The sequence below is a fragment of the Anabas testudineus genome, chromosome 13 (assembly GCF_900324465.2).
Source record: "Anabas testudineus chromosome 13, fAnaTes1.2, whole genome shotgun sequence".
In the NCBI taxonomy this organism is placed as follows: domain Eukaryota; kingdom Metazoa; phylum Chordata; class Actinopteri; order Anabantiformes; family Anabantidae; genus Anabas; species Anabas testudineus.
The window spans coordinates 14,274,784-14,294,388 of NC_046622.1; the positions used below are offsets into that span (position 1 = coordinate 14,274,784).

The 19,605-nt window shown below is 39.2% G+C and overlaps 1 protein-coding gene across 1 annotated transcript in view; it reads right to left on the reverse strand.

The window, feature by feature from the left end:
• Window positions 1-576: 576 nt before the first annotated feature.
• Window positions 577-19,605, reverse strand: part of LOC113172803 (cGMP-dependent 3',5'-cyclic phosphodiesterase) — a 176,236-nt gene continuing 157,207 nt past the window's right edge. Inside the window, exons 10-31 of the mRNA XM_026375835.2 lie at window positions 16,755-16,829; window positions 16,457-16,498; window positions 15,706-15,774; window positions 15,489-15,619; window positions 12,891-13,002; window positions 12,744-12,783; window positions 12,123-12,186; window positions 11,772-11,853; window positions 11,453-11,627; window positions 10,577-10,689; window positions 8,869-8,946; window positions 8,636-8,758; window positions 8,473-8,543; window positions 8,174-8,296; window positions 7,856-7,943; window positions 7,191-7,238; window positions 6,856-6,930; window positions 6,601-6,700; window positions 5,742-5,854; window positions 4,355-4,393; window positions 4,100-4,206; window positions 577-3,916 (exon numbers count right to left, since the gene is read on the reverse strand). Of these exons, the coding sequence (XP_026231620.1) occupies window positions 3,682-3,916; window positions 4,100-4,206; window positions 4,355-4,393; window positions 5,742-5,854; window positions 6,601-6,700; window positions 6,856-6,930; window positions 7,191-7,238; window positions 7,856-7,943; window positions 8,174-8,296; window positions 8,473-8,543; window positions 8,636-8,758; window positions 8,869-8,946; window positions 10,577-10,689; window positions 11,453-11,627; window positions 11,772-11,853; window positions 12,123-12,186; window positions 12,744-12,783; window positions 12,891-13,002; window positions 15,489-15,619; window positions 15,706-15,774; window positions 16,457-16,498; window positions 16,755-16,829 (2,103 nt within the window). The 3' untranslated portion in view covers window positions 577-3,681. The remainder of the gene's footprint in view (window positions 3,917-4,099; window positions 4,207-4,354; window positions 4,394-5,741; window positions 5,855-6,600; window positions 6,701-6,855; window positions 6,931-7,190; window positions 7,239-7,855; window positions 7,944-8,173; window positions 8,297-8,472; window positions 8,544-8,635; window positions 8,759-8,868; window positions 8,947-10,576; window positions 10,690-11,452; window positions 11,628-11,771; window positions 11,854-12,122; window positions 12,187-12,743; window positions 12,784-12,890; window positions 13,003-15,488; window positions 15,620-15,705; window positions 15,775-16,456; window positions 16,499-16,754; window positions 16,830-19,605) is intronic.

The window sequence follows — 19,605 nt, forward strand, 5'->3', positions numbered from 1 at the left end:
CAGGTACTTTTATGGTTTACTTCTCAAATTCATTAAAAACACAATTTGTTTAATTTAATTAATATGTCTAGTTTGAATCTTGAACACTGTAATCATGCATTGCTTGTAGAAAAGTGTGTCTTGTTTCAGTATGGAGTCATTTGATTAGATCCTGATGTGCCTTAGAGTGGACATAATCTCAAGCACAATATTAAAAAAATATACCAACACAAATTTCAGTTCAATGCATTATGCATCAGCGGATGTATACATGTAAACATCGGTGCACATCATCACCAGAGCCTGTATTTATTACAAGCTTCTGTACAAACAGATTATGATTGTTTTTCTCCAAATACAGTAAATTCAGAATATACTGTAGAATATTATTCTAAGATTTTTCTAATTTCTGTAGGGAAGTGTTAGAAGTGGACTGTCATGGGCCACCAGTGTTAATCTGGCCATGCTTATACTGTATCAGTATGTGGCACAGATCAATAGGATCAACACAGATGCCACCGTCATAACTAAATGTTATTTAGTGTCACAGAGTCATAAAGTTACCTGATCCAAATACACAACTCCAGCACACTCTTATGCTTTTCACCAGATTTATTCCAAGAAAGAAAAAAATAAAATAACTTTTTATCCATTTGTCTTCTTGTCAAAAATGTCCTTGTTCATTACATATTAAATAGAACAAGACCACCAGCACTCTGAACTCAACAAAACAAATAGTTGACAACTGACTGGATATAGTCCTCAGTATAAGCATCATTTATACACGTCAGATTAGTTTGGGTTCTTATGTATATCCTAAATACACATATAGCTTTCTTTCAAACCCTCAGTCTAAAAGTCTATGTTTGGGGTTGTTCAAAAATGGCATAAAAAAGAGAAACAGGATGCAACCACTTTAAATACATTACAGAATTGAATTACTTCCCATTGTAATAATGACAGACAATCAAGAAAGATTTTCTTTTAAAACTCTGGTATTTACAGCAGTTATAATTTTGCCACTTTGAACAATTATGTCACAGGTGATCATTACAATGACACAACATCACAGGTTAGAGTCCCGTTGCTCTGTGATGACTGGAAATAGATTGGGTTCATACTTCCTGGATGAGCTGCAATTTCAGACCTGGTCATAATGTTTCGGAGAAGATTTTATTAACACAGCCCTCATCGCCATTCCAACATTAGAGAATGTTATGTATATTATGTGTGTCTATTTTTCATTTTGCAGCTTGGCCAGGAAGTAGAAAATGTTTGCTTGGCACATTTAGCCCTGACTTTCAAAAACAAACATAAAAAGACAGATAAACACTCACACAGTAAAGAAAACTGTTCTAGGTCTGGACTTTCAAAAAGCATCTCAGAATTAACGTTGTCACAAACCATAGATTTTTTTTTCAATGGAAACATAATGAGCTAACATTTAATGCATCTAAGAACTCAGACCCAAAGTAATAATTTAACAAGAGGCATAGGTATTTACACAGGAGTCTATGCAACGTCACAGAGGCAGACACTTCATATTGCACATGAAAAAGGCAGGTACGTATGAAACAGTGGTTTGAAAAAAACAAAAAATGTGAAAACCACGTGTGAGAGTAAGATCTTGAGAAAGACAAAGTGCCTCTTCAACAAACACATCTGTATGCCCTTTAAAACTTTATAGTAAAAAATATTCAGTCCACGAAGCAGACCAAGGCAGATCAAACGATTTCACTTTAATGCATATCCCAGTGTAGGTATAACATAAACATCAAACCACTTTGCTAACCAATTAACCTTCCTTCCTAATGCACCCTCACAAGAAATTTTCAAAGAAAATTTGATTTTTTAAATCCTATGACTGCAATATCTTTGCTTTCATCTACCTCCACCAGCATCATCATGGCTGCAGAAGAGGAGAGATCATTTAGGAAATTCTCTATTTATCCTCAATCAACTACCTCCTGTCCTTTTTTTGTCTTTCTCACCCACACACCAATCCTCCATCCAGTCGTTCACTGACCCATGCAAACGCAGCTCTCTGTGTTTCTCTCTGTGTTGACCTAACTTTGCAGCATTTCCTGTTCAAAACATCACATAATAAACTGAATATGGCTTCAACACTTACCCTCAAAACGCCAGGTTTTCTGTGACTGGTTTTCCTAATCCAACCTTTACCAGACATTTCTTTTGGAGTGCAGAAAGAGCAAATTGTTTTCAGAATGACTTATTTCTATCATGGCTACATCTGAAGTTCCTTCTTTAAAATAATTTCCAGATGCACTGATAATTTAAATAATGCTGTTTAGCGTACTTAATATCCACCTGTGGTTATACATAACTTAAAATAGAAACTCTAATGACTTGACATCTGAGGTCCTCACATAGTTATTTCACAAATATACATTTTCTGGACATGGTGATCATTCAGTCAACATATTGATACTCAAACTATGTCTATAACAAATATATAACACATACATACTAAACAGACTCTTTATTTCAATTTTCATATATTAAAAGCTCTAAGAAAGGCAGCAAAGATGCGCAATAAGGCAGATCCATATGACACACTCAATGACACACCCCATATAACACGCTCTACTCTGGCACATTTACACTAACAGATGAGATGACTCTATTAAAGGGCTTCAGTTGCACTCTGTCTAAAGTGTTTTTTTTATGAGGAAATCAGTAAACTCATAAATAAAACAAAGTGAAAATTGAACAAGAAAAAAATTAACCGAGGGAGGGTTGTAGCCAGCATTTTAGGGAGTAGTCTTTGTTTGAGTTATAAATGCAGTTATGCACAGGGGGTGTTTAATGCATGGAGTAAGTTGTCATGGGGAGGGATCTGTGACTGTCAATCATCAGTGATTGTCAGATTGTCCATTAACAGCCCCAAAACAAGGAAAAGTGAATCAATACACACACAAATGAACAAAAATCCCCTTATACAACTTCATGACGATGAATGAACTGAATATACTTTGAAGAGTTGAATGCAAAAATCTGCTCTCATGGTATAAAAATGGACAGCATTCATTTCCTAGCCATGGAAAAATCAACACTGACCCAGATAAAAGGAATAATACATGAGGTGTCCATATAGCATGCATTCATAAGCATCAGGTGAGGAACTATGGCAGCTGGTTGTGTGTGAACAGAGCTGAGCCATTTAAATCAATATAAGCTATTATGAAACATTGTACAGAAAGTATAGCACTTTATCTCACTGTTACATGTTGTAGTCTTTTTTCTATCAGAATGAATAGGTTTTTTTTTCTGTTGCGTGTGTCTAAGCACAATGTGCATGTACATTTGTGTATGTGTGTGTGAGTGTGTGTTTACAATCGTAATCAGGATCAGTACAGTATGAATGAACTTGTGGTAAAAACTAATTTTTTCCAGTATAACTGCTGAAAAAGAGAAAGTCACCACCTTCTACTTTCCTGAACCAGTGACACAATCAACATGAAGCATCTGATCAGTGAACTGGCTCAGATGGATCCACTCATTTCACATCACTTGCCTAATTCAGTTAGTTTGAAACTTTGCCCTGTCCATTCTGCATGGCCTGCTAAGCATCTAAGTGATTGACAGCAGAGAGACCCCTCCTTCTTAGGTCACTAAAAAGGTATCCTCAGCCTCTTATTGGACCACAGAAAACTTCAGGAAACCATCATCAGCCCGCTGTTGTCATTGGCCCCTCCCTCCTTCGGCATCATCAAGGCAGCCATTGAGGCAGTGGTCGTCGCTCCCAAAAGCACCCTGGGACTGCAGTAGCTCATATTCCTGGTCCAGGAAGTCTAGGCTGTTGTTGCTAGGCAACCCACGGATGGTGAACTTGTGGGACACTTTGGTCCATTGCTCCCGATTTGCTGCCACTCTCTCATAAAGCTCAGTGGCTCCAGGAAACAGTTCAGATAGGAGCCTAAAAGGACAGGGGACAGTGAAGACCTATTAGTTAGGATAATCTCTACTCGACACTATTCCTGTGTTCAGAACCTGCAATGTGAGGAACTATGGTTTGACTTTACCCTAAGACAGTGATATTGATATGTGGTTAAATGGAATAGTGTAGGAAAGATGTGATGCTTTAGCTTTTTGTACGCACTTGTAGATGGGCATGGCAATATGTTCCATGAAGCTTATCTGTAATTCTGGGATGTATGCCTTCTCTCTGTCCATCATCTCACTGGGCCTGTTCCCCATGGCTTTTTCCTGGACACACAGACACACACACACACACACACACACACACACACACACAGTGCAGACAGATATAAGTAATGGGCTCACTATTTCGTCTTCAGCCACTTGCTAAATAATTTCACATGTCATTTAACAGTTAGTTTACTCTGATACGTACCAGATCTCCTTGAGAGAAGAACTCTTTATAAATCAACTCCTGTTGACAAACAGAGGCAGACATCTGTCATCAGTCATATGTTCAATAAAAAATAAAATATTCAGAGTTATGAAGGAGAAAATCTATTACAACATCTTGTTTTGGGATAAACTAGCTGTCATTTTAGATGTATGGGTTTTTATTTATTGTTAATCACTGAATTCACCTTCCATTTACAAATTCTTAAGTAGTAGTGTTGTCCAAGAGAGTAATGAGTAGTGACATGTTTCGAACTAACAAGAAAGCAGTTCAGGTTCCATGTCTTAACTTCTAGATGTAATACCATACAATACAAAATAAATTATGCCTTTGACAGAGAATTCCTCATATTTTTATAATGGGACTATGCACTACATTGTTGTAATCTAACATAAAATGCCATTTCCCTCTATTGCAGTTCATTGTATTCTGAGATTACGGTTTTTAAATTTAATCCTATACATATTGTGACAAGTTAGAAAACAACGCCCAAGCTCAGACGAATCCATGCCACACATTTAAATTTCCCTCTCTGAAATGTATTTTCAGTTTCAGGAGCAGGGCTTACAGTGCATTTGCTGTAGGTGTTAGGTATTTGGAGATTTAGGGTGTCGGATTTGGAACAAGGGTCAGGGGTTTGGTGTTGAAAAGGGGCCAGAGCAAGATTAAACATAATCCTAAAATGGAGTGCAGGTTCACAAAATAGAATATTACACCAAATGGACTGAAATGTGGATCTCTAGTGTGCAGCTTTGCATCTCATAATCTTTATTGTTCTAGAAGTGGGTCAGTTTTACTGTAGAGTCCATGCAAATGGGAGATCTTTAAGAACGTACTCATGAAAACAGGAGCTGCTGGAGCACCACTGAGACTGTACTTTATACTTCATGTGAGCCAACACAGAGATTATATAAACTGTTTAACTGTCACTACATCACACCGAACCTGATTTTTGTTTGTACTTGCAACAAGTTGTTTTAAATATTAGCTCTGGGGAGATCACTATAATTACCTCAGCTTCTTTCACTACTACACTTTTTTACTTCTGCAACATATACCACGGTAAAAACTAAACATTGTTAGTAATAACTGTACAAAATACAAAGATAGCTTTACTAACGATGATACACATTTGCATAATTAAATTTAGTGCAGAGTACCTGTCAAATAGTGTACCATTGAGGCCATTCCCAGCAGACGGACCCAAATATCTTTGTGCTAATTAATGTACTATTATGTAATCGCTGTTACTGTTAGCAGCCAACTTAAATCCAATATCACTGTATTTGCCAACTTTTTTCATTTTTAATGCAACAATGAATCAGAAGTGAGAAATTAAACACATTTGACTAAATTTGAGGTTACTGACCGCAATCTTGCGTGTGGTTTTCCAGTCCTTAGTTTGGTCTGACAGGTCACATGACGTCATCAACAGGCACAGCAGCATTGAGCGATGGGTACGTCTTTTTGGATTGTAGCCGCCTGAAACACACAAACACGCACATCAGTATTTCAAAGGCTGCTGTGGCCTCTTTACTACAGGTCAGTGGCAAAAAGACTGATTAAGTCAGTGCATTGCATTTTGTCGCTGTATATTTCAGCTCTGTTTTCTCACTCTTTTAGCTCATGATTGACAAGTTACACAGTCAGTGGTGCGAGGAAGTTTCCAACTCATTTAGAGGTTTTTAATGCCCTCAAATAGCTTTAACAGCTCGAAATTGATTCCACTGAGGAGACATCCACTCAGGATAACTTATAATTGGTTGCATTCAAGTGTAACAAACCACTGGCCAGGATGGTACAGCCAATTATATTACATAACAGTGCAGTAAGCAACTGCCTCCTCAAAGCGCTAAATAGTCCAATAAAAAACAGAGGATTATCAAGAATGTCAGTGATGAATGCTGCAAGCTCGACCACAGATCTCTGCAAAAATACGTCATACTGTAGATGGATAAGGCAAAGAGTGAATCAGAATTAGCTTTCTGTAGGTGCTAAGAAGAGAGTGATACTGCAGAGGAAATGGGTTCAACATATCAGTCTGTATATTGCCAGTGATTTAATAACTATAGCTACTAACTGTAGCTACATGCTACAAGCAACATTAACATTAACTATATACTCATCATTCTTCAAAAATTGACCAGAAGTATAATATAGAAGCATAATTTGTGTTGCACAGCTTCTTCTTGCAAAGAGGCTGTGCATACTGAACTACTGGAGCTTACCATCTGCCATCTTCTGCAGGTCATTGAAAATGCGAAGGTGGTGAGCTAGGTCTGTAGCCAGAATAATGTCTCTCATCAAATCCAGCATCCGTTGGTAGTCCTTGAAAAGGTCAAAAATAACTTAAGCTTGCATTTGTAGTGACAGCAGAATATGAAAACATCAGAATAAGTGTGAAAAACTATCCGACTATCAAAACTCAAAAGGAGCAAGAGACGAATGAAAATCGCCTGTGAACGGCCGAGTCTCTATGTCACCTTCCTGGAGAACTTCTCAAAGATGTTACAGCCTTGAGTGTTCAGGATGGCGATGGCCTGGGCAAAGTGATGTCTCTGTAAGGGCAAATAAAGCATGATGGGAAAACATGAGTAAATTAGAAAAGTCTGTTTTAAAAACTAATGTTGCGTGATGTTGCTGTGCAAATGCAAAGCCGTTTCACATGCCTCATTACTGGAACAAAAAAGCTTTGAATGTTACCACTAGATGTCTCACTAGACACACAACACGATAATATTAGTTGCAATCAAAGCAGAAACCAGAACAACATGACAGTTTCCCAACATCTCTATAATGTAAGTGGTTGTGAGTTTACCTCCATCACAGATCCCTCTGAGCTGTAGAGAGCAGCCAGCACCGATTTCTGAAAACAGAAATAGACAATTTAAAAGACAATTTCACGTACACACTACAGTGATTGAAATGAAACAACATTCTTCGATAAAAAGCAGCAATGTCTTCTGTTTAACTGCACGTGTCAGCCTCAATGTGAATCTGCAAATGGCACAAACACGAGAAGCTGATAAAATGATAAGTGGCTTCTGCTGCTTGATGACAACTTGTAATGTGTGTCATTGAGGTGCTGCAGGGTTATGCATGATTACAGTGAAACAGTGCACTGTGCTCCTAATCGCAATGACATCTGGTGTCTTACTGGGGGCAAATTCACAGAGACACAGTTACAACTACAAGCTTCAGTGATATTACTGAAAGACACACACACACACACACACACACACACACACACACACACACACACACACACACACACACACACACACACACACACACACACACACACAGACTCGCTCTTATTGAAGTCAATTTTTAGCCTGCATTTTCTAGTGCAGGTGAAGTCCAGTAAACACTGAGGATTCGTGTTTATGTCCATGTTCTTGCTTTATTTTTTTAAATTCGCATCATTCCTGGCACTTCATCATATGCCCTGTAATAATGCAGAATCATAGGCTGTGAGCTCACCGAGGCGACTTGGAAAGAGTTGTTGGTACCACGGTGGTCCAGGTCATGGCACATACAGGAGACAAAGAGAGCTAAAATCTCTATATCCCTAAAAAGACAAGGCAATAAGCAAAGCAGATTTACTTTAGTGACCTAAACTACATTTTGTAAGTTATTAAGTAATTATTGTAATTATTAGTAATAGTAATATTATTTAATATTGAGACTGTATGTACATTAAACGTAACAATAGGTCCTGGTCCTGGTCTCTACAACTCTCTCTCCGCTCAGACAGGATTCACAAAATGGAAATGCTTTATTTATGAGTGGCATACTCACTCGAGGTAGTTGGACAGCCCTAAGTTTTTGTAGAGCAAGTAGCAGAAGTGCGAGACGGAGAAGGCATGCATCCAGTTGTGGTAGGGAGGGTCTCTGTAACCTTTCTTCACCATCAGACAGAACCTGAGACCAAAGCAGGAGTTTTGACATCAGCTACAACCCAGCATGTGATTACTGACATGTAGCAGGTGATTTTTCAATATGTAGTTACTAATACTACTTTATAGCGGAGGAGGAGGACACACGCATACACGGATGCTGTTATATTCAGCATTTAAATGCACGTGCAAGTGTCAGACCTTGCAAGAGTGTGCATGTCAATCTTGTAGGTGTTGATGAAGCCCATGTCGTCAAACATACTGAAGATGCACTGCAGACACACAAACAGCATAAATTGCGTCAGTTTCCATTCTTTGCCCTTTCTCTGTGGTCTCTTATTCCCACATTCTTTCGTTTCGTTACCGTGGGTGTGATGTCATCCGGCAGGGAGCGAGGTGTGTACGTGAACTCAGCGTAGCAGGGGTGGATCTCCTTCACAGGTTCAATCCCCGTCACCAGTAGCTTAGTCACCTCTTCTTCTGAAACCTGCAACATACACATACTGAATCATATTGAGTAAAGAATATTGACACTGTCAGAAAACATATAGCGGACGTGTGTGTGAGAGTGGATGAGGCGGGTCAAGGTGATATTACCTTCATGTGGTACATCATCATCTCATTGGCCAGCGTGTTCCTGAACTGGGCTTCATGGACTTTCTTGTAGAGCAGAGACTAAAAGAATAAACACAATATCAAAGTAACACAATAACAAATGGATATTTTAGTTATTCATCTCATAGATAAATGGCTGCAGTAATGCACAGTACAACTGTGACACCTCTTGTATCACAGCCAAGAAAACACGTCCTTCAACATATTTAAAATGTTTTTCTCTCTTGTTTTAAACGTTTCCTTCCTTTTCACCACTATCAGTCTCTGGCATCTAGAGGAGCTTGAATTTAAAGTAAGGTTACTGAAAATGTTTCATGACAACATCTCGAAAAAACTGCAATGACTGCAAGGAGACTGCGTATTGTCGTCTGTGTGAGACATGTCTCTGTGTTTGCCTGCATGTGTCAAAGCTGAGATTGACGATTAATAAGCGCTTTAATTTTTCAAATAAAACAGCTTTTCACACCTTCACAGCTTTGTGCCTAGTCCACACAACGGTGAAGTGCAGCTTACATTTCAGGACATGAGGAAACTGCTCTTTACAACCCACTGCGCACTGTACGCCATGATACAGTGAGCACTGATAAATAATACATGTGGTCATGTTTAAATGATTAATGAGCTGCCTAGAAGGCAATTATTTTTCCAATCAAACATCTTTATAGTTTGTTGATAAACCATCGAGTACCTGCAGTCATTCAAAGGTCAGACTCTACAAGAGCGAATTAATATGAAGGTGAGTCGGAAACACTGAATAAAGTATTATCACAGCTGTCACGTAACTGTGACCTTCTGTATATGTCTCTTTCGTAGTTAATCCACTTTTAAATCTTTTACTCAAACAATCTGCGGGACTGCTAGAGGGCATTGATAAGATAAAAAATAAATTCAGTTAAACAGAATAAAAAAAAACAACTTTTGATTTGAGATTAATAATATTAATAATCAATATCAACATGACAACAGCTCTGTGGGTGATGATACCTTTTTTCATCATCTTCTTCATCATTGCCTCTTTGAACATCATGCACTAGTTGAGCTGAATGTGTGTGTTAATGCAGCAGTCATGCAATACCTATGAATTCCACCAAAGCCGCTCAGTCCCATCAGACTGAGCTTCCTTAAATTTCCCTCGAGACTCTACCCTGCTCTGCCTCGACTGAGCAGCTGATCCCATTTTCCCCACACAGGATCGATCTTTCTAACAGTACTCACAACAGATTTAGAACCCCCCGTTTAAAAACAAAAACAAGAGACTCCCAAAGATAGAGACACTGCTAATGCTTTCTTTAATCTCCCTGTAAGAAGTTAAATTCACAGAGTATATTTGTTCCAAAGGTGCACTGAACTTACTTGGAAGTCATTATTATGCATTATGCTCATTTCTTTGATTTTTTAATTGCCTTCTTCTGTAACTTGAGAAGTTTAAGCTGTTAATTAATTTTTAGCTCATAATGATTATCTAGTAGTTGTGCTATTGTGCATTGCTCCTTATTTGAGTTTATTTACTTAATGCTTAATATGCTTGTTTTATAGCCAGGCTTATTTGTTTCTTTACAGAAAACAATTCACCAGTGACAACATTTAATAAATATACTAGAAACAATTTAATACCTCATCCCTGACCAGGAGTTTAGGTTTATTTAACACAATGAACTAGAAAAGCTCCCATGTGGGAGGAGACACTTACATGAGCGATGCTGATACCGCAATAGATGGAGAAGGCTGTGGCAAGGTCCTCATCAAAGCGGTTGAACCAGGGTCCATTCATTTTATTCACCAACTCAGCCACCCCAATCACCTCTAGAAGAAGAGGAGTTTTGAGAAGAGTAACAGGACATAAGCAGGGGTTAAAAAAAAAGAAAAATAAAAAAGAGGGAATTGTCGGAAGCAAGAAGTGAAGGACACAGAGAGAAAGTTCATGATGAAGATAAATGAAAAGTGGAAGATGAGAGTCAAGGGCGAGAAAATGAGGCACAGAATTCAACAGTCAGAGGTGCAGAACAGAAATTGCTAATGTAAATTCATTTCACACTGGAGCTGAAGCTAATTGCACATAAAAAGATTTCAAATTGTGACTCTTAAACTCGGCTTGATACACTTGTCCATGAGGAGACAGATCCTACAGAACCACACAGTTTCTCTGCTTGGATACAGCAGGAAATAGGAAACAACTTCGAAGTCTGAATCTTCTGTAATTTCTAAGTACGCAGCAGACACTAAGGATGGCTGCCTCTCCAAAGTGCACTTTATGCACTTTGGAGAGGCAGCCATCATTTAGACACAAGGATATGATGTAACAACTCTTTATGCTATTCTGAGCGAGCACCTGGAAATGTGTGTGTTGTGTGTTTTTTAAAAGCCAAGAGGAAGAGTAGGAAGGTACAGGTGAGGACAATAATAGAGCATCTGCCAATATATTTTATTAGTATATTATTAAATAACCAATTAATATTGGCTAGTTGCATTATCAGCAGCAACTATGTAATTACTGCTGTATTGTTGGATGTAACTGTTGTCTTCAATTGTAACTGAATGAGCAATATCTTTATATCATAGTTGCTACCATTGTTCTCATCCTTGATGGGGAAGCAGAGGATGTTGCGAGTCCTGAAGCCGGTGCTGTCATCCACACCACGGTAGAACAGTGGATGGGAGTAGGCGTCCTTAATGTTCAATATCTGACCAGTGGTTGCCACGTGGCCTGCAATACCCTGATCTGCTGGGATCCGAAACTCCTTCTACACTCACACACAAAACACACAAACACACACACTCATTTTTACTTTTATTTGATTGATTTGATGACTGAATGAGCAACAAGAAAAAACCCTACATAAACAATTAAAGTACAATGTAAGTGTGTCTTTGTGAAAGTGTTGTACCTCCTCATCGCTGACGACGCCCCCATCAAACACCTTCGCCACAAGCTCATGACTGACGCGATCTAGCAGGAACACTGAACAGCTGCAGAAAAGGAGAGGGATGAAGTTAGAGGGGTAATGGAGAACATAGCGAAGCAGAGAATATAAGAGCATTTTATCCCTTTTATCGCAGGTCATTTTGTAACTTTCATTAAACGAGGCAAGTCAGTTAACAACAAATTGTCAAGACGGCCTTTGCAAATGGAGATAAAGACACTATACACAGACACACACACCGAACCACTCTCTCTTTCAGACACACACACACACACAGACCAAAACATCCCTTTGAAGATGAATCAGAGGGCTTACATCTCTGCATCACTGAGGTTTCTGGCCTCCACTATAATTTCCTGTAACAGCACTGACACATCATCTGAAAAAAGAAAAAGAAAAGGAAAGAAAGAGGGGAGAGAAAGAGAGAGAACATGATGAGAGGATGAGAGAGGAAATAAAAGGGAAACAGAGGAAATTAAAGGAATCCAACAAAGCCTAGACAGACAGAAACAGAGATTACACGGTGAGTACTGGTGGATCAGCTGTACAAGCTGATAAGAGCTTTTGTAATCAACGGTTTGGTACAGTGAGAGGCAATTTGCTTTACCAGCTGATCCATTTGCAGCTACATGATGAATCACCAATGACTTATTCTGGTGCTTGCTGGTAGAATAGAATCTAAATGCCCTGGTGTAATTATAGGATGGAGAGGTGGAGCCATCGCTTTTAATGCCCCTTTGATTTTATGGTTACGATGCCGGGTGTACTCATCCTTAAGATCGGTAATATCTCATTCATTTACGGGCACCATTCGTTGCACTAGGTGATAGGTGATTACTTAAACGTCGGTCATTAACGCAAACTGTTCTGCAATAGTCTTTCTTCACTGAGACAAATGAGAGTCGCCGAGAGACAGACAGAGGAGGGAAAACTTACCCAAGTGTGTGAAGAGATTCTTGGCCACTTGTAAGAGCGCCTATGTCGACACAGAAATGTTGATGTAAGCATTCAGTAAGTGTGAGAGCCTTGAATGGATGAGTGAGTGAGTGAGTGAGTGAGTGAGTGAGTGGGCACGTGTAGTACCTGGCACTCCACTTTGAGCTTCTGCTCTTTCTGAAAGGCCAAAGTTGAAGTGAGGACCGTTGAAGTGTAGCAGAAACAGTGCTGGATGGCATGTTCATCTGCTTCTGTGTGTCTGCAGCGCACACACAAAACACACAACACACACACAGAGTTTAGACAGTTTAGACAGAAATAATAGGCTGCTGCCATCAAATCACTGTTTATACTTTAATACACCACATTCAGTCAGTCATATATTTAGGTTTTACTCCACAGTGTTTGGTTAATACATAGTTTATCATGAAACTTTATATATAAAACAAACTGTACGAATAATTGGTTCCTGAATTATGATTATGCCATTTTATGCCATACTTTTTAACTTCTGATACATTAACTTAAGTATGTTTATTAAAATTCTGTTGCACTTTTATTTAAATAGGTATAAAATCTCAATACTTCTTTCACCACATTTCATATATCAACCTACAGTTTTAATTAATGATTCAGAGAGGTGGGTTCTTAAGTAACTGAAGTTCTCTACAGCCCTGAATATTTTCATCCTAGAGATGAAGGAGGCTACTATAGTTGAAATTACTCCTTGACTGCAGCCCTAAAAAGAGCCAAATGTCACAATTATGAACCAAAAATGGATCAAAAGGACAATTATGTGAACATTTATTTAGGCTATGTTACTGAAATGTTTGAATAGCTAAGAACTCAACCAAATGCTTGATTTCATTGCGTAGAGAATGCGTTTTCCACTCTGCTTTACAATTAAGCATTAAGGAGGAAATGAAGACCACTAAATGAAACAGCAGTGACCACAGCGATCATAGTAACAACTTGCAGTTATTTCTCTTTGCCTACAGAGGGCAGTGCCACATTATTGTGAGCTGTGTATCTGCGGCGTTTGCTCGTCCTGTGCTTTCAGTCCAGAGAATCTTACCAGAGGAGGCAGAATTTGTACAGAGCCTGGAATAAGAAGATCATCTTAAGGGCAATTAAATTCCCACAAGAGGCACAGATCCTTTATGACTGACATTCAGGAAAATTTGTATTCTGTCTTATAGGTACGACTAGAGAATCGTTTTCCATAGTGCCAGCTAGTTGGTCGCAGGCATGATCAAAAATAGTATTCATTTCTGCCACTGAAATTAAAATCAACAGGAGTCCATTTTCAAAGACCAGTAGCACACAACACCTTCCACAAGAAACTGGTTCATGAAACGGATGTATCAGGTTTAGTCTCGTGTGATATTGCCATAGTGTTGGCTACAGTTTCTCTAGGGTACAGACTGTCAGCAACCAACATTTGCCACCAACATATAACTTATATTTGCTCTTATACATCCTTGATCTCCTAAAATGTATGATTTAATTACACCTTATTGGTGTCACAATAGCTTTTTATGCACCTGTGTCCTAGGATAAGAGGAAACTCTGCATATGATTATGCAATCTATATGATGAGGGGATGTGTCTTAGAGATATATGGCTGTTCTCAGAGCAAAGGACAGATTTATCACATTTTATGCACAGTTGCGACCGTAATCCTGCTGCTGTTACTATGGAAATGAGATGCCAGCTCTGACAGAGAGAGAAATTATAGGACATGATCTCTTCTCATCTATCTTAGTCTTCAGGCAGCAGAGAGAGCATGAAAATGAGAGGGACGGCAGGAGAACATACAGGTGATATGTGAGCATGATTATTATGCTTATTATTATATTTGGAGAAAAACATAAAACACACAAACTCTAGCATGAGTGGAGACGTGTGATGAGGGTGATACATTTATACTGTGATTGATAGATTCAAAAACAAAATGTCATCAGCATGCTAAGAATAATACAAATAATACAAACTCACTTTTATCTCACTTCCACACAGTTCCTTAAAAAAATAAATCAACAAACAAACCATAGAGAGTCGAGAGTGTCCTCTGCAGACTTCTGTATTCAATAGATAGCAACATAGCTCCTAGCAGTATGCACACACACACACACACACACACACACACACACAATACATGCCAAGACGTGGTGCCAAACCGGGTAGCCAAACCACCCACTGCTGTTAGACTCATGACCTGACTCTCGATCATCACATAGCCATCTGCACAGTCACACACACGCACACACAGACGGGATGACTTAACACAGGCTCCAAAGTGATGGTATCTGTTCATGAGGGGCATGCAGCACGTCCAGCTGGTTAGCGACAGATTTCAGTGGAAACAGCAGCACACATTCCACTACTAGAGACTGAGTGGTTAAACCGATCTGATCGGGCCAGCCATCCTAAAATGACTGTAAGCCGCTGTCAGATACGTCTGTGTTTCCACCATCAGCGCTCCAGGATTTGGGGAAAGCCAAGTTATCATCAGTCTGAAAATCCAGCATTTTAAATATACTTTTTAAATATACTTTGATCAGGGATTAGTTTAACAGCTCCTATGTTAAAAACCGAGCGTCTGTTTTTGCAGAAAGAATTCTACTTTGCATGAAACCTTTTAGTAGGATCTGCTCGTGACGAAAAGCAACACACAACCAAAATAAGCAAAAAATAATGGTTAATGACAGCTCACAATGTGAACACAGTCTTTATCACACATACTTCTGTCCGCCCTGCTTGTTGAAGGCGCACGCTAGCGCCACCACCTGCCCAGTGGCCCTGCTGGCCACAGGTACGCAAAGCATGGAGGAGATCTCACAGCCCAGCATACTGGACAGCTGCCTGCGCTCCTCCTGGAAGGAAGAGACGTAGAAAGGAAAGGTTAGATAGCTACATAGTTGTAAGATAGACAGTGAGATGTAGATGGATATCTCCTTACAGCGCTGATGTCCTGAAGGCTAATTGACTTCTTCTTCTCGACAACCTGACCAAAACGTCCAAACATGAGCTGGACAGAGGAGAGAAAAGGAGACAGTTAACGGCAGGGTGAGTGAAAAGGAAGGCAGATAAATAAAACGGCGTAATGAGGTGAGAGACTGGAACAGCAGAGATGCTGAAAGAGTCCCTGGAGATTGTTTTAGGGGTAAAACACACAAATAAGGTTGTTCATTCTGAGGGAAGTCTCTTACTTCCCCTTGTTAAATGAACACAAATAAGCCGTGGAGGGTGTGTGTTTTTGTGTCCTAACATCTCTGTACACCAACCATTATCAAGATTTCACTGATCATTTAGCCTGGGGTACATAGTTTATTCACACCATAATGGAAAGACGCTACACCTGCGCCAACGCCAGAGACAACAGACTTAAAGTGACCCAAATGAAGTGATTACTTCTCCTTCCCAAATTTCTTAATTATAAGCCCTGCCAGGGATTAGAAAAGATTACATGAGGGAGGTTTATTTTATCGAGTCAGTCAAAGAAACTGACAACTAGGGCTACAACACTTGCATTAAAAGTGTCCTTATTAAAAATTGCAACAAACATCCTGGATTATTACTGTACTTGATTACTGCACGTCTCCTAGTATGCAAACCACAATTCAATAATATATGAATGAATGAGTGTGAGGGCAGATAAAACTAATTGTTTCAACAGGAAAGCATAATTACGTTATGTTGTTGGACCTTACCGGGAAGCTGATCTCCTCCTCCAGAACCTTGTCTCCAACTACCTAAAAGTCACAGAGGTCAAAGGGTGTTGAAATGTTAATGTTGAAATTACTCTTTGGTAAATGAGTCATTGCTAAAATGGTAGGTGGCTTTTATATTTCCCTTTATTTACATATTTGTGGGGCACGGAGAGCAAGAGAGGTGAAGAGAACATTAGTGTATGTGTGTGTGTGTGTGTGTACGTTCGCAAACAGATTATGGAAGCACATGTGTATGAGGGTGATAAAAATATAGAGAGAGTTGTGTACGTGTGTGTACCTGGCAAAATAGCTGGTGGTTATCCTCGGACACCAGCAGCAGGCAACAGCACTGCGACTTCGTCTGCTGCTGCAGCTGGAGGCGAACACAAACAGAACATCAGTCCTGATCTATAATCACAAAAATCTCTCTTTATCAGACTCAGTGTGATTGTTTTTAAAGCCTCAATTTTAGATTCTTTGAAGTGTGATATAGGTGAGGAGAGAAGATTGGAAGTCAGTGGACAATGGAAAATGAGTGCAGTCAGGGCAGAGCAAGAATTCAATAAGATCTTCATTGGTTTGCAGTAGCATGATTTAGTGAGTGACATATTTCTATATTTCACAGAAAATATACAACATAATCAAATCTGAAATCAATCAAGTTTTATCATAACTAAGTCAGTAAGAGTGAGGAGAATTATTGAAATGTTTTTCTATATACATTTCTAAGACAGCTAACCAGCTTTATATTTATATATATATATACTATAGACTTAGTTATACATATTGCAACTAATATAGCTAGTTTGCTAGTGTGTATATTTCTGATTGTTTGCATTCACCTCATGAAAACATCTATTTAATATTGATCGTCTCATCAAAACATTCATACCTCTGCAATAATATAAAATACATGATCTTGCTGTGATTTTACCACAAACGCAAAAACAACATCAAGGTTCTCTTAGAAGCTGACAACACAAAATACCTACATAAACAAGATAAAGTGTTATTTGGGTGCATGTGTGCATACAATGGATATCTTTGCTGACAGGCGCTGTAAGTCCTGCAGAGTTGCAACTAATTTCCTGCTGCTATCTGTAATAGGAAACATTTCATTTACATTCATAGTTTGAAATACACTCCGAGGTGCAAACAACCACACCTGTATGCACGATGACACAAATACTGTAGGTACGCAAGTATAAACATGGTTACACACACACACACACACACACAAAGGAGCAGCGTTTCCTCACACAACATTCTTCTCTGTAATCCAAAGTGCTGGATCAGGAACAAGCAGGACAGGAATAAACACCAGTCCCTGCCAACACATTTGCCCCCAGTCATATACGCAATCACATCAACGTGCGCACACATGTACTCACATACACACAGCTCAAACACCCACACGTGTAAAGCATGTTGCTGCACCCACATATAAAAAATAAGCCCCTCCACCCCCTATTTCCCAAATACTGCTAATCCCATAAGAGCAGCCCCAAGCACTTCCCACAAAACTGACAATTCCTCACAAGCAACAATCTCACGCTCCTTTTCCTCCCCTCCCTCGTTTCCTCCCTCTCTCCTCACCCCGTTTTACAACTGTAACAATGAGCAGACGAAACAAATCATGTTGGATTCAAAATGCATTTTAAAACCTTTACAGACAATTGCACCATCACAACTTCTCTCCCTCCCTTCCTTCAGGTGCAGTAAAGCAAAATACAGATGCAGGTTTATAGGCATCGAATGCTGATGCTTTACATGCAGGCTGCATTGCTGCAGTGGTGTTGCTTGACCGCATTGAACTACACTGCTCAAAAATAGGAACACTTTTTAATCAGAGTTTAGCATCAAGTCAGTTAAACTTCAGGGATATTGATCTGGTCAGTTAAGTAGCAGAGGGGGTTGTTTCAGTTTCAGCTGCTTTGGTGTTAATGAAATTAACAACAACATGATGTCACATCAATATGTGACATTGCCAGATTTGCTGTGTCTCCCCCCACAGCCTCAAGAGCACAAAGAAGATTTCAGGAGATAGGCAGTTACTCTAGGAGAGCTGGACAGAACCGTAGAAGGTCCTTAACCCATCAACAGGACCCGTATCTGCTCCTTTGTGCAAGGAAAGGAAGACAATGAGCACTGGTGTGAATGTCTCCAACCAAACAATCAGAAACTAACTTCATGAGGATGGCCTGAGGGCCAGACGTCCTCTAGTGGGCCCTGTGCTCACTGCCCGGCACAGTGAAGCTTGATTGGCATTTGCCATAGAAACACCAGAATGGGCCAGATCTGAGATGAGATACCCCTGGGAATCATCTGTCGTCTCATTAGAAGCATACAAGCATGTGGAAGCCAAACAAAATACTGAGTACCATTTTGAGTTCCTGGAATGAAATGTCAGTATAATGGACTAACCTGCTGCATCATTTTACCACTTTGATTTCCAGGGTATCTTTGAATTCAGCCCTCTGTAGGTTGACCATTTTAATTTCCATCAAACGATGTGGCCTCCTTTCATTTCTAACACCCCCCACCCAGTCCAAATCAGTATAAATATCCACCATTATTTTTTTCCCCCATCGAAATCTGATGTGTTTTCAAAGTGTTCCCTTTAATTTATTTGAGCAGTGTGGTTCTGCAGTGTAGGCTGTCAAGGCAGCACAGGTGCAGGAAAGGTCACATAGGTGATAATAATCATTCAGACTTTACCATTTTAGACAAAAATATCCCCATGAACCAAAATGTATTTTTCAGTTGCAAGAGGACATTGATTACTGCAGTTATCAGTAAATGAGGTCTTTTAAGAATGTGGACAGAAGAAGTGATGGAGAGTGAAGAGAATTTGGGACAACAGTGAAAATGACCTGCTAATTATGCATCAGACTGTCATTCATTAATTAGTAACTTAGTGCAAAACAAATAAGTCACACTCAAAATAACACTAATATTTGTTATGAGTATGAGTTTTGTCTAAATGGGTCCTAATGATAATTTACTAGAAACTGAATAAATGTTCAGCACATAAATGTCCAAAATGTTTATGTCATTAATAGCAGCTCGTCATCCCATGATAATGTTCTAGAAATAAAAATGTCATAAAAATAGGATGTTTGGAGCAATTTCCTAAAGTCTAAGATTAT